This window comes from Lactuca serriola, chromosome 2 (genome assembly GCF_051521515.1).
Source record: "Lactuca serriola cultivar US96UC23 chromosome 2, Lser_US96UC23_V15, whole genome shotgun sequence".
Lineage (NCBI taxonomy): Eukaryota > Viridiplantae > Streptophyta > Magnoliopsida > Asterales > Asteraceae > Lactuca > Lactuca serriola.
In genome coordinates, this window is record NC_136409.1 from 213,635,956 (window position 1) to 213,652,069 (window position 16,114).

Below are 16,114 nucleotides of genomic sequence, written 5' to 3' on the forward strand. Positions count from 1 at the left end.
TTTAATTTTTGAAAAATATATATCAGATTTTAATATTACATGCCCATTGTTGGAAAATTTAGTATAAATATTTATATTTTTACTAACTTTGGACATATATAAATATATACATATGTTGTATATATAACTAACTCTAAGTGGGTTTGTGTTCTCCTCCACGAGGACTTCGAAACGATATATTATATGTCTAAAATGGAGTATATGTGAATGAGATATCGATACTCAAAGAAGGGTATTTAAGAATAAATTTATCAAAAAGGGATTAATGTGGGAATGAGTCCCACATTGGTAGAAAAGCCAAACTCAACAAGGTTTATAAGCTTGAATGCATGAAAGACTTACAAACTTGTGTCTATGGTTTTACTACAATTCCTACCCGCGTGCAGTGGGTGCAAATCTTGGATTTCGTAGACCAAAAACACCGAACTTGTGCATGGGCGAGACCTGCGGACACGAATGCAGCTCCGAAAACTCGGGCTCGCGCTACGCTCGTTTTTGCTAAACTTGACAGTTTTGGTCCCTAATTTTGAATTCTGTAACGAATGCATTAATTACGTGATTAATGACATTTATTGGCATTAAACGCTCAATCAATTATTGATTTGTTTCCATTACACGATTCAACTATAAAAAGAGACCTTTACTGTCTCATTCAACATACAAAAGGAAATTCTTTTCTTTTTCCTCCTTCTCTGTACACCTGATTCCGGCGACTCTTTCAAGCAAGTGAACTATCTGGAAATACACACACTGTTAAGGTTGTTGTACCCTGGGAACAGACGATGAATCTGTTTAAGGGAATCGAGTCCAACTAGAGCCTCATCCACCACATTCTGCTACTAATCATTTCTTTACAGGAAACTTTCAAGAGGAAAACGGAGTCCTTATACTAACACCCTTATCTAGAATACCTTGCATACCCTTAACTCCTTAAGTGGAACTTAAAATCTGTAGAATATCCTAAACGTAAATCGAGAGGTTTATTTATCAAATCACTCTTCAAAATATTTAAAAATGAATCAAAATCCTGACCAATTTCAAAAGTTTCCTTTTATTTATTATACTTTTGTTCACTATAGGTAGAGCCATGACACATAGAGAATTAGTACTTAAAGTATTATTATTTGATTGAATTGTTTATATAAAAGTTATTTGTAACATCCCGAGATTTTGCAGGTATTTCCAAACCCTCTTCTATCACTACTTTGTCATTTGTAGTCCTTGGGGTTGGAAGTGTAGAGCCAAGACAAGTATAAGGGCCAAGGTTGCAACCTTGGGTCAAGGAGGAGTACGTTAAGCGTACATAAGAGTACGCTAAGCGTACTAAGGTCCTCCTTAGTACGTTGGGCGTACTTATGTCACGAATCATGGCACTTTGTGCTACACCAAGATGCCTTTTGGCCTAAAGAATGCAGGGGCCACATATCAGCGTCTGGTCGACTCAATATTTGCTAAGCAGATCGGGAGAAACATTGAGGTATATGTGGAAGACATGGTGATAAAGAGCCCACATGAAGACAAGATGTTACAGGACATTGAAGAAACTTTCCAAACCCTGGAGAAAGTGAAGATGAAACTGAATCCAGCCAAATGTACGTTTGGGGTGGAAGAAGGGCAGTTCCTGGGGTACTACGTCACCAAGTGAGGTATCCAGCCCAGCCCGTCCAAAGTCGATGAGTTCATTGAGACACCAACGCCGAGCTCCCTCAGGGATGCGCAGGGTCTGAATGGAAAACTCATAGCTCTAAGCAGGTTCATTTCGAAATCCGCTGACAAAGCCATGCTGTTATTTCACACATTGAAGGGTTGCATTGAGAAGAGCGATTTCCAGTGGACGAATGAAGCAGAAAAAGCGCTTCAAAGAATTAAGGAAGCGCTATAGGAATTACCCACGCTGGCTAGTCCGGTCCCTAGAGAGACGCTGCAAGTATACCTCTCGACATCAGGGGAAGCGATATCTGATGCATTGACTGTAGAAAGAGAAGGGGAGCAGAGACCGGTATACTTCGTTAGCAGAGCGCTGCAAGGACTAGAACTCAACTATCCCATGCTGAAGAGGCTGGTCCTGGCACTCATTTATGCGGCTCGGCAACTAAGGCGATACTTTCAAGCACACCAGATCAAGGTGCTCACGAGTTATCCCATCAAACAGATACTGCTTAAGCTGGAGACGTCGGGCCGGCTAGCAAAGTAGGCGATTGAATTGGGAGAGCACGACATAAACTACCGCCCAAGGACAAGTATCAAGGGACAAGCGTTAGCCGATTTCTTGCTAGAAATTCTAACTGGAGGGGACCCGTCCAAAGAAAAAGTGTGGGCAGTTGAGGGGGCCCCAGCCGACAACAATTCATGGACCTTGTATAAGGACGGGGCGTCCAGTAGAGAAGGCTTAGGGGCAGGCTTGATCTTAACTAGCCCAAAAGGAGAAGAGGTAACCTACGCCCTCTGTTTTGATTTCCACACGTCAAACAATGAAGCAGAATACGAGGCGCTGCTGGCCGGATTACACCTAGCCAAGCGGATGGGGGCGAAAGTTGTAATGGCCCTAACTGACTCGAGGCTAGCGGCAAACCAGTTTAATGGGAGTTTTGAAGTGAGAGATCAGAGGATGGGGAAATATGTAAAGATGGTGAAGCAATTGGTAGGATCGTTCGGGCATCTTACGATCAAGCAGATACCCAGGAGTGAAAACAAGAGGGCAGATGCTCTGAGTAAGTTGGCATCTACATGCTTCGACCATTTCTCAAAGAAGGTCCTGGTAGAAGCACTCCGCGACAGAAGTATAGACGAGCAGCAAGTGAACGTTCTAGCCCCAACCGAACCCACGTGGATGACACCGTTCAGGGAATACTTGCAGAGGGGAATATTGCCAGAGGATCATGGCGAAGCTAGGAAGATACGTATAAAAGTGCCTTCATATGCAATGGTTAACGGAGAATTATACAAAAAAGGGTTCACGACGCCATGGCTGAAGTGTGTGGACCAAGTCAAAGGGAGGGAATTAATACAGGAGGCACACTCAGGCCAGGTAGGTGCACATAAGGGGGCACGGGCCTTGACGAGCAAGGTGTTGCGAATGAGGGTATATTGGCTAACGATACAACAAGATGCGATAGAAACGAACAGGAAATGTGGGGAGTGTCAGTCCTATGCCCCAGTTCAAGCAAATCCCCCGGTGCCACTACATAACATATCCAGGCCGTGACCTTTCTACCAATGGGGCATAGATATAGTGGGTCCATTCCCAGAAGCACCAGGAAGGCCAAATTATATGGTGGTGGCCGTGGACTACTTCAAAAAGTGGATTGAAGCAGAACCACTGGCGTGCATATCGGGGAGGCACATGATAAATTTTGTATGGAGGAATATCATGACAAGATTTGGGACACCCAAAGTTCTTATCAGCGACAATGACCTACAGTTTGCAGAGAACCCGTTCAGAGAATGGTGCGCCACCAAATGGATAAGACAACACTTCACATCAGTAGCACACCTGCAAGCGAAAGGGCAGACATAGGTATCCAATCGAACCATTGTGAACGGAATCAAGAAGAGGTTAGGAAAAGCAAAAGGGAATTGGGCGGAGGAGCTACTGACGGTGTTGTGGTCGTACAAAACCACACCACGAACAAGCACAAAGGAAACCCCTTTCAGCCTAACGTATGGAACGGAGGCCATGCTTCCCATGGAAGTGGCGATGAACACATTAAGGGTGACCATTAGGGATGAGGAAAGCAATGCACAAGACCTAAGGATAAACCTGGATATCCTAGAGGAAAAGCGTGAGAAGTATGAAATGCGCCAAGCTGTTTATAAACATGCAACAGAAAGATACTACAATCAAAGGGTAAATGAGAAAGCATTCAGAGTTGGTGAGTACGTTTTAAGGAAAAATGAAGCGAGTCGAGCCCATCCCCAAGGCAAGTTGGGCCCAACGTGGGAAGGCCCTTATAGAGTCACAGAAGCGAATAGGAACGGTGCATATGTTTTAGAAACAATGGAAGGCAGGAAGATTCCAAGAACGTGGAACGCCAGGAATTTGAAGAAGTATTTCTTCTAGAACAAATTATGAGGGGAAGAGATGCAATCCTAGTTGATTGATATGCCACTTAGTGTAGTACACCCCAAAGTACTTAGAGTACACATGTCCATGCTCAGTAGCATGAGTTCAATACTTAGTGTATTTAAAAATCCGCGGTTAATATAGAATGATAATGCATCGTTCACACTAACCGAAGGACCACCCAAGGAAGCACCAGCAACTACCTCACCACCCCCACCACTAGCGGAAGTCTTCTGAATGGACTCAACCCCAACCACAAACGTAGCATGGCGAATGAGGCTTATGTCATTGGTAAAATCGGGATGCTCGATCAACTTGTCAACAATGTGAACCACACCAACACAAACCAGCCAATCTAAGTCTCGACGAGAAGCATCTACATCCGACTGTAGCGATGACACAAGCCTGTCACGGTCAGCAACATCACGTTCCAGACTCTCCACCTGAATCAATAAACCCTCATTCATCTGTGTGAGGGAGTCAACCTTAGCCTCCAGCACGGCCCTGGCCTCATCAAGAACGCTCTTCTCAGACGCTACCAATTCACACTTTTTCTCAGACAAGTGAAGATCACCACCAAGCTCACTAAGCTGACACTCCAGACTTGCCACGCGCGACCCACAGGCAGCATGCGCGGTCTCCATCTCACCAAAAGCATGGACGCATCGAGAACCTGCAATAAGATAAAACATAGCCTGCGTGGCAGCATAGGCCATATTATGAGCAAGGGCAGGGTTGCCCATGGCTTCCATATCTCCAACCGCAGCGGGAGGAAAGGCGTGGCATGAAAATTCCAAAGCATTGGCACGCACAGAAAGTCGGGAGTCGTTGCGAAGATCCCAGGGTGGGACAAAAACAGCAGACTCAGAAGCACCATCTCCAGAACTGCTATCCTTGGGGGCTGCAGCTTGCTCGGGGACACCAAAACCCTTGGCCGGGGAAAGCTTGGAAGGAACAATAGGAACATTGGGAGAAGGAATAGAAGAAAAGTCTGAAATAACGGGCTGTTCAGTCACCCTATTGATCCCTTCGGACTGTTGCGTGTCGTCATCAAGGATTACTACTGTTGGATTAGGTGTCTAAGCCTATAACTATAATTGGCATGTACTTGAATTGATAGCAGCATAGTCCTTTTGGGTTGCCCTCAAACCTAGCAACCGGACAAGGAAATTGTGAAAGGAGAGATATTAATTTATTATAAGATTAATAAATTAATATAAATGAATTTATTAATATGTTAAAAGATTAATATATTAATAAGAAATCATTATGTTTAATTAATTGTTAGCCAGAAGTTAATTAGAATTAATTTTGGGGTTAAAAGAATTAATTACAAAGTGCTGGTACTAGTTTGCAATTAACTAATAGTTGAATGAAAGGTTCCAGAACCCCCTTGGAAGGAGGTGGACGAAAACCCTAGGGGAAACCCTAGAGAATTCGTCCAAGGGGTCCAAGATAAGGCCCTTGGGTTTTGCTTAGGCCCTAAGCAAAGGATAACTAGGGTTTCCCCTAAACCCTAGATCCTTCAACCATTTAAGGAGCCTCCTGGTTCACATTTGAGTACACTCATTCCTTTGGAAGAAACCCTGGCCGAATTGCATACTCCCTCCCCTCTCTCCTCTACTTTCCTTCTTGCTAGTTTGGGTGTGATTCCATTAGAGGCATTACACTTGTGGTACTAAGCTTCCAAGAAGATCAAGATCAAGATCAAGGGAATTGTTAATTGTTTTCTATAACAATTGAAAGGTATGTAACTCCTAACCCTAGTTTATGAATTTCGAAAATAGTCACCTCCTCTAGGGTTCTTGTTTTGCAATTCAAAGTTGTATGTTCAATATTTAAAACATAGATCCAAAGTAGGTTGCATGTGAACTTAGGAATTGTTTTCTAGTTTATTTGTTTTACCTAAAACCCATCAACTACCACACCAATTGGGGTGGAATTCATAGAATTCAGCAGGCGAGAGAAGCTGCGCCTAGTATGCACTCTCTTGGCAGCGGTGGGCGCTCCAGTCACAGGCTCACCCATGGCTTGTACAACTTTTTGTTTCGCCTGCATCCACCGGACATCTGCAATGATTCCCTCTTTGCTATCTTCTCTATCCTCCATGGAAGAAGAAGAGACACCACCCAAGGGCATAACAGCAGAAATGGGGCGAGCATGTAGCGAGTACTCCCCGGACGTCGATGAACCTGCTGGAGGAACGGGAGGAGCAATGGTTAGGGCAAGCTGATCCATTCGGCAGGGCGGAGGGAACCGATCGACCAGATCCACCTCGTGAACTCCAACATGCCCCGGTAACGTTTGTGCAACACCTCATGCATAGACAGGGAGGACTCAGCACCTAGGGCAAGCAGAACGGAAAAATAAGTAACACGGGCATATTAAGGGGACAAAAAAGGGAAGAGAAGGATGCAACACTTACCATCAACGACGGAGAATAACACAGCCATCTTGCCACGTCACCTCCAGGACGGGCTCATCCCTACCCCAGAAAGAAGCGCCTCAGAGTAATCCTCAGCAGACACATGCACACTCTTCAGGTAGTCGGCGACACCCTGGTTGTGGGGAAAAAGTTTAGGGATGGTATCGGCGAAAACATTTGCACGATAGCGACCACTCCCAACTAACTCCTGATTCACCCACAACCACTTATCCTGCCAGTTCTTCGGGGTGCGCCCGTCGGGAACCAAGACATGTCCTCCTCGCCGGACCGAGAAGGTGTATTTGTCTCCGGTAACAAATAATTGAAAGAAGAACTTGAAGACGAAATAATCCGGAAGATACCCATTGGCTCTGCAGATCATTTCAAACGCAACCACCTTGTTAACTGCGTTAGGAGTCAACATCTGAAGACTGACACCATCTTTCTGGAGGACCTCCTTCTGAAAATCGGTCAACGGGAAACGGATTCCAGCGTCTAGGGTTTTCAAGAAAACCCCAATCTTGCCGGGGGGAGGGGAGGAAATACTAGAACCAGGTGCAGGAAACTCCACACCTTCCAGAGAATATAAGCCATAGGTGGCCTCCAGGCGACGATACTCAGTGGTAGAGGGGACGATTCCGGGAAGGTCTGCCATGAGGAAAAGAAGAAAGACAAATGAAGAAAGAAAAAGGCGAAGAAAGAAGAAGGAGGAGAAGGAAGAAGGGAAGGATAAAGGTAAACCGTTCGAAAGCCCCTATAAAGAAGAGGGAGAGGCGGGACATTTAAATGCCTGACATGATGACGTAACTGCCAGACATCATGCGCTGTCACGTCGCCATTAAAGACGGAATAGCGGGCAAAGGAAAACCGATGCGTGTAAGTTATCTAAGTCCATAACGCCATAGATAGTGCTGCAACGCTACACCTACAGGACTGGGGGACTTGATGACGTGCCTAAGGTAGCACGACAAAAGCATGTGCCGGACACACCAGACGGGCCTAGCTCAGCAGGCTTAGTGTCCGCTAGGGCTCCCGGGAGTGGAAGACACAGACGGAAGGCTCGCACACACCACCGGAATCGGCCCAACAGGCCTAGCGACCGCTGGTATCCTTGGGAGCGGAACGCACATGCAAAAGGCTCGCGCCTGCCTAGAGACGCTCCCAGCTCCAAGACAAAAGAAACGATCAGGAGACAGGCAGGAGGATCGCCCCATTACCATCAGAGCCATTAAGAGCGCCCTAACGGTTAAAGGCGCACGACTCTCCAATCAGCGCCCCTAATCCTGTCTCCTGAAAAAGCGATCTTGTCTGGTACGGATCAGGCAAGGGAGCTAGGTATAAAAGGGTACACTCTCAGACCTACGAGGTAGGTTCTCGGGATCCCTACCGGAGAATATACACATACCCTAAACACCCTCTAACTTGACCGTCGGAGCGTTCTTCCGGGAGCCCCTCCCGGAAAGCGGCTGGCGGCCTTTGTTCTTTGTGATCTTGCAGTGATAACTGAACGCCAGAGAACATTAGGTGGATAGAACAGGAGTAAGGACGCATCAAGCACAACACCCTCCTTTAACCTAGCCTCCACTGCTTAGAGTCGTTTTCCCCAAACCCTAGCCATTTCCTTGAGTGTTTGGGCTTATTGAGTGTTTTAAGAAGAAGGTGTTGCATCAAGGAGTTGGAGAAGAAGAGGAAGCTTGTAGATCTGAAGTTAGTTTGTGCCCTAGAAGCTCCAGAAGGTAAAAAGCTTCAAACTTATTCATATATGTATAGATATTGCCATTTTGCTTTAAAGAACCATTTATTGTCCCAAAAAGTCCAAGATGGTGCATGATGTGATTTGGACGAAATAAACTGTCCTTCTAGACTCTTGAAGGGGTTTTGAGTGATAAAAATGAGGTCCCAATGGCTTAAGATGCCCCATTCATGGAGTAGGAAGGTCTTAATGGATTAAGACCAAGTATTAAGAGCTTTTTGGACGTCCAAAGTGATAAAGTTCGTGACTTTATGGGTCCTAGGCACATTTAGTCTCTGGATCTGAAGTTTGGTCTTAAGTGCTTAAGCCATTAAGCACTTATTTAGATTTTGGCAAACCACTGCGTACGCCCAACGTAAATCCAGTACGCGCAGCGTACTGGGTCAACCACCCCGATGGTGGTCAACATCAGGATGAGTATGCCCAGTGTACCAGCGGAGTTTGCCCTGCATACGTCCTCTGTTGGGCCTTTGACAACTAGGCTTCGGGTTTTGGGCTGTTTATGGACTAGTTGGATTTGGGCCTTTGCTGGACTTTATGGATATAATGTTTTGGGCCAAGTTTTGATAATGGATCTTGGAATTAGGCCCAATTAGGGAGTTGGGCGCAATTTGGTAAATTGGGCTAATAATGGGCTTTGCATAAGGACTTTCAAGGTTATGGACTTGGCATTGGGCCTTGGCCCAATAAAGAGAATGGACATGATGGATTGTGTGGACCCTTAGTCAAGATTGTTATGTTGTGTAATGACTTTGTATTTATTATGTGATAGTTCGGGATTTCTAGTGAGACAGCGATCAGAGGTTTTTGGTACTTCGACATTACTTGCGAGGTGAGTTACCTCACTATACTAAGGGGTCTAAGGCACCAAGTCCGACCCATTGGATATGATATCCTAGTAGTTGGTAGTATGTTGAGTATGAGTTAGTGTTGCATGCTAATTGCTATGCCAGTTAGGTGGGTCGGTAGGACTACCTGTAGTATTATGTGATTATCTGTATGCGCATTAGGTGTGTTATATGTCGACATATTATGTAGGATGGGTTGAGGTGATACTGATCCGTGCGGTAACCAACAAACCCGGGAGCATTCCATATACGAGCTGAGGGCCAGGTGGGGCATGCCAGACTTGTACTGTGGGCTCGGGAGCATTCCAGATACGAGCTAACAGAGACTCGTACTGTGGGCTCGGTGGCAATCCAGATGTGAGCTGTGGGCCCAGAAGGCAATCCAGACTCACACTGTGGACACACAGGGGTAATCCAGATTGTAAAGCTGTGGACCCAGTGCATGTTGTTATTTTTATATGGGTTATGTGTTGTGTATCGGTATTTTGGGGGAACTCACTAAGATTCGGGCTTACAGTTTCAGTTTATTGTTTTAGGTACATCAAGGAATCATGGAAAGGCAAAGGTGTGATCGTACAACTCCTCATATTTATGTTTATGTTTCTGGGATACTATGATATTATACATTGTGAAAACAAGTTTTGTAATGATTAATGGTTTTGAGATGTTTTTAAAAGTTTAAATTTGGCATGATTTTTATGGTTGTTACAAGTTGGTATGAAATCCTTGGTTTGAGTGAATTGGAGGAACACTTGTGTGAATCCAATCTCAACCCAAGGAAAAGATTTTCAAAATGATTTTTTTTTCAAAAAGGTTTTCAAAATATCAAAGGAGGATGCAGGGTGTACAATCAGTCGGAGCCAGTAAGTAGACCCCAAAATACCATACGGTTATTTGATATTGTGATATGTTAGAACAACATGCTAGTACTAGGCTAGGGATCTTCAGGAATTTCATGATAGAATTGCCTGATTACATGATGTCTGCTAGCCTAGGGTTTCCTTTATATGAAATTGACATCATTATTGTAGTTGTTTAGGGTATGCATCACGATTATACATAATTAAGACCTTATAGCATGAGAATGTTTGATTTGGCCTTGTGTTCTTTTCTTATCTGATTGAGAGCTTAGGGTAGGATTGGATATTTGAAAGTCTATAGGGTCCAGCGTTATGTATGGCTAGCATACACTAGTGTTGCAGGGTTGGTGGAAGTTTCATGGGTGGATTGTGAGAGGCCGTGAGGCTAGTTATGAGATATCTAGCATTCCTCTAGGAGTGAGGATTGAGAGCTCTCTATATTTATGTATATTGTTAGGGTGTTGTGGTGATACTTGAGACAAATATGGGTAGATGTGGAAGGTAGTATGGGCCCGTACTACTGAAAGCATAGGACCCATACGCGTGTCAAGGAAGTCACAATCCCTAGAGTTTAGTCGGGAGTTGGGTCCCTGTTATTTATGCAGATTATCTTATATCTTTTCTAGTATATTTTCAAAATAGTGGTTACGAGACGCTTTGTGGCAGGATCCGAATCGAGATCGAGATCAGGATTAGGATAGGGCGGCCAGGAGGGGCCGGCAGCACCCAAGGTCGTGATACAGATGGGGAAAGATAAGCTAGACGCCAGGATACGAGAGATCCTACATGATGAGGTTGCCACTTTGTTCGGGGCACAACTGACAAAGATGTTTGGGTCTATTAAGACCGCCATGTACTTCGACGAGCGATACACAGCCCTTGCAGAGACGGTTGCTGCTGCAGCTGCATCAGTTGTAACAGCGACAGGAGGAGGAGTAAGAGCCAGTCAGGGCTTCTAGTACAGAGACTTCGATAACACGGAGCCTCCTACTTTTGATGGGACTCAAGATCCCATCAAGGCCATGAGGTGCGTTTCTAATGTGGAGGGGTGTTTCTTTACTTGCTAGTGTCCTACTGACCAGAAGGTCAGGTGTGCTCTAAACCTGCTGAGGTCCGGGGACAAGGACTGGTGGAGATTGATGACTGGGTCATACACTGATGATCAGAGAGCTGCTGTTACTTGGGAGTAGTTCAGGGATATGTTACGCGCTCATTACATTCCACGGGTTGAACGGGAACGATTGGCTTAGGAGTTTTTGAGTTTGAGACAGGACGGGGAGTCGGTGACGGAGATCACCCACATGTTCACAGAGAGGGGGATGTTTTGCCCAAAGATTGCTTCCGAGCTGGCTCAGATGACACGTTATCTGAGCATGCTCAAGAATGACATCCGTCAGTTTGTGTCTACTCAACGACGTGATACTCTTCTAGAGTTGTAGGAGGTTGCTAGGCGGCGTGAGTTGGAGATTGAGTTACAGTTGAGGGAGCAGCAGCAGGCCCTGACACAGTCGTAGCCGGCGCCGAAGCGGTCTAAGACAGTTGATTCTAGGACCAGGGGTCAGCAGAACCACGCTTGTGGAAAGTGCGGCAGGGGTCATTCTGGGGTGTATCAAGCTGGTAGTGGGTGCCACAGGTGTGGCAAGGAGGGGCATTATGCGAAGGATTGTCACTAGCCCGCCTCAATTCTGAGTATGAGGTTATGTTATCACTGTGATCAGGTTGGCCACTTGAAGGCCAATTGTCTATTCCTTGCTGCTAAGCCAGCACATGATCCCGCTCCAGCTACTTTGAGGATTACGGACGAGAGGTCAGGTAGAGCAGAGTCCCCGAGGGCTCAGGGGCACGCTTTCCAGCTCACCGCAGAGGAGGCCATGGCAGTACCTGATGTGGTTGCTAGTATGTTTCTATCCTTTATCTTACTGATTATATATGTTTATTGCTTATCTGTTTATACATGTCCTTAGGTATGTTTTTAGTGAACTCATTTCCTGCATTGGTTTTATTTGACTCGGGGGCGAGTCGGTCATTTGTATCTCAGACATTTAGTAAGGAGTTTAGTGTGCCAGTAGGCGATCTAGAGTGTCCGTTGCGAGTCTCTATCGCCAACGAACATGGGGTTTCTGCTTCTTCGGTCTACCGATGATGTAAGTTGGAGATCTTCGGGATATCCTTCCCGTCTTCCCGATAGACTTGATTCTGATTCCTATGTGGGAGGTGTGCGTGATTGTGGGGATGGATTGGCTCAGTCGATTCAGTGCCATGATTGATTGCGAGGGTCAGCGGGTCGTAGCTCGAACACCAAGTGGGGGAAAACTGATTGTATATAGTGAGGGCACCAGAGTGAGATCAGGTTTTTGTTCAGCTGCCAGGGCTCGACAGTATATTCAACACGGGTGTGCGGGTAATCTAGCGTATGTGGTGGATACGTGGGTCAGGGATCATACTCCAGTTTCAGAGGTTCAAGTGGTTAGAGAGTTTGCTGACGTGTTCCCGGAGGAGTTACCAGGGGTACCTCCGGAGAGGTAGGTCGAGTTTCGGATCGACCTGGTGCCGGGTGTGGCCCCTATCGCCAAGTCGTCGTATCGATTAGCGCCACCCGAGATGCAGGAGTTGTCATCATAGCTTCTGAAACTGCTGGGCAAGCAGTTCATTCGACTGAGCAGTTCTCCATGGGGAGCACCGATCCTCTTCGTCAGGAAGGACGGTTCGTACCAGATGTGCATTGATTATAGGGAGTTGAACAAGTTGACAGTGAAGAACCGTTATCCACTCCCGATGATAGATGATCTCTTTGATCAGTTGCAGGGCGAATCTTGGTTTTTCCAAGATAGACTTGAGGTATGGGTATCATTAGGTTTGAGTCAGAGAGGAGGACGTGGAGAAGACCGCGTTTTAGACTCGTTATGGACACGAGTTCGTGGTGATGCCGTTTGGGCTCACCAACGATCCAACAGTATTTATGGATCTGATGAATCAAGATTGCAGACCGATGCTTGACTGCTCGGTCATCGTGTTTATATATGATATCTTGGTATATTCCAAGACCCGAGAGCAGCACGAGGAGCACCTTAGGGAGTTATTGGGAGTTTTGAGACGGGAACGGTTGTATGCCAAGTTCTCGAAGTGTGAGTTTTGGTTACGAGAGGTACAGTTCCTCGGACATCTCGTTAACCAGGAGGGGATTTTGGTCGACCCGGCCAAAATCGAGGCAGTCATGCAATGGGAGGTTCTGAAATCTCCCTGAGAAATTAGGAGTTTTCTGGGATTAGCAGGGTACTACCGAAGATTCATGCAGGATTTCTCCAAGATTGCAGTACTCCACACTCGTTTGACGAGGAAGGGGATGGATTTCTGGTGGGGCCCTAAGCAGCAGAGGGCGTTTGAGACCCTCTGACAGCGTTTGTGCGAGTCTCCAGTATTGACTCTTCCATAGGGAGTCGACGATTTTGTGGTGTTTTGTGATGCATCTATCACAGGACTAGAGGCGGTCGTCATGTAGAGAGGACGGGTGATAGCCTACGCATCACGGTAGCTGAAGCCGCATGAAACGAGATATCTTACTCATGATCTGGAGTTGGGAATGGTAGTATTCGCTCTCACGATTTGGAGACATTACCTCTATGGGGTCCGCTGTACCATATACACGGATCACAAGAGCCTGAGAAACATCATGGATCAACCGAACCTGAACATGAGACAACGCATGTGGATGGATGTAGTCAAGGACTACGATTGTGAGATCCTTTACCACCCCGGTAAAGAAAATGTGGTGGCGGACGCTCTGAGCCGCAAGTCAGTTGGGTCTTCCACCCCAGCGATATGTATGAGGATAGCGGTGGATTGTCCACTTGTGAGTTTGATTAGAGATGCTCAGGCTGAGGGCATGCAACCAGAGAACTGGAAACTAGAGAGGATCAGGGGCGAGAAAGCCCGGTTTGTGCAGGATAGCCGGAGATTATTGACTCGATGTGGTCAGGTATGGGTGCTGATGTATGGTGGGGTCAGACAGACAGTTATGGAGGAGGCTCACAAGTCTCCTTCTCTATACACCCGAGGGCCACCAAGATGTACCGGGACTTGAGTTTGAGTTACCAGTGGCCGTGCATGAAGTGAAAAATCGTTTGGTACGTCGAGAGGTGCTTGACCTGTAGGATGGTCAAGGACGAACATCAGAGGCCACATGGCATGCTGCAACCCCTAGAGATTCCCATGTGGAAATGGGAACATATCACGATGGACTTCATTACTAAGTTGTCGAGGACGGTGAAGGGGGTTGATGCTATATGGGTCATCGTGGATCGATTGACCAAGAGTGCCCATTTCTTGGCCATAAGGGAGAGTTCATCGGCCAAGAAGTTAGCCGTTGTGTATGTCCGCGAGATCGTCGATCGCCACGGGGTTCCGGTTGATAAGTACATGTTATGAATGTACTAAATTGTCATAAATATGTTGAATTGATGTATAATTATCCAAGAATGGCACTACTTTGATGATTTGTTGAACTTCATATGCAGGTCAATATATTGTACTAAAAGTGGGCGGAACCTGCAAGTAAAATGGATTGCTAAAGGAATGAAGAAACGTTGTTGGGAAAATTGACCATGCTTCATTTTTTGGTCATATCTCAAGTTCTGGAGCTCCGATTGACATGAGTAAAGAAGTTCTGGAAACTAGACAAGATTTTCTACAACTTCTGTGTTATGTGTTTCTGCTAGTTATGTCGTTTTGACCACCAAAACTTGCACGGAAGATGAAGGACGCCTCCAGGAGTCTAAGACGTCCCCTAGGACGTCCAGGTCAAATGGTTAGCATCTAGTCGTTATTTTAGAGCAGAAAAGAAGGAAGAACCCCCTTCGGCATCTTACATGGCGTCTAAGACGTCCCCTAGGACGTCTTGGCGTTTTAGGGACATCCCGTGTTGGAACGGTGTGTTTCGGAAAGTTTGGAAATCAAGGAAGGGCGTCCTAGAATGCGTCTAAGACGTCTCCTAAGACGTCTGACGTTTTTGGCCATTTTTAGTGTATTTCAAGGACGGAAGAAGGCATGTTAGGACGTACAAAGAATGCTTGGGCGTTATACACGACGTCTAAGACGTCTCCTAGGACGTCCAACGTCCCACATCGCCCGATTTCACTCTTTTCTGTCAAATAATATAAATAGGGACTTGTGCATTCGTTTTTTGGGTTCCCACCTTCGAATTTCAGAGTCTTTTCCTACGTTTTTGAGGCTTCTAAACCCTTGGAAACATTTGGAAACACAAATGCGTTCCATTTCAATCCGGATTCAAGGCAAGATTCGATTCAATTCATCATCAAGCAACATTAGAAGATCATTCAACCGGTGATTCTCATCAATTTGAGTAACTTTCAGAAATGATTACTTTTTCCAAGGTTTATTTGTTTCATATTTTGATAATCATTAGGTTACAATTGTTGGATGATTTTAAGTTTGTTTATGAATTCTATTATGCATTTCAATCATTTCATCAAATTTATTGTTTTTATGAATTTAATGGAAGGTTAAATCATCAGGGTTACTTCCGGGGATGTTTAGGATTTTTTGATGAGCACACTTGATTATTACTTGATTCTAGTTAATTTCAATTGTGATTTTATGCTTCATATGATGATGTTTGGTAATGATAAGTGAAATTGGGTTGTATGAATTGTTTGATGTCATAATTAAGATAGTCTATTTTCAATTCATCATTTGATCCAAGTTCAACTCGTTTAGGAATAAAGACAAGTGATTGAATCAACATATATTATTCCAATTTATGATATTGAATCTTAATATGGTAATAGGTAGTCGTAAGACATTTTATTGCTAGTTTACTAATTGTTCCCAATTCATTTAGACATAAAGGAGTAAGACAACTAGTTGAATGAACATATTGTGTATCCAAACTATGTGTTACAAGTTAATAAACCCCAAATGCATCTAAGTTATTGAATTAGGATTCTAGGGAAGATAGTGTGTGAATCTAAACTATCCATAACTGAACCAGGAGTACTCTAGTTTTCTCATTGAGATTTTTATTTTTAATTAATAAATTTCCAAGCTTTTGTTTGAATTTTGTTTTAATCTTTTTCGTGACAATTGCTAGTAATACTTTTCTTTTTATTGATTGCTTTGACACAAAGTTTAACCACAAACTCCTTGTGG

General features: G+C 45.0%; 1 protein-coding gene across 1 annotated transcript; it reads left to right on the forward strand.

Moving 5' to 3' along the window:
• The first annotated feature begins 2,521 nt into the window (after positions 1-2,521).
• LOC145090038 (uncharacterized) lies at positions 2,522-3,205 on the forward strand. Its single transcript, XM_079028397.1, has one exon. The coding sequence runs from the start codon at positions 2,522-2,524 to the stop codon at positions 3,203-3,205; it is 684 nt and encodes a 227-aa protein (XP_078884523.1).
• Positions 3,206-16,114: the final 12,909 nt, after the last annotated feature.

Excerpts from the sequence above, each read along its gene's own strand:
- LOC145090038 (XM_079028397.1), top strand. The coding sequence starts at position 2,522 with ATGGGGGCGAAAGTTGTAATGGCCCTAACTGACTCGAGGCTAGCGGCA.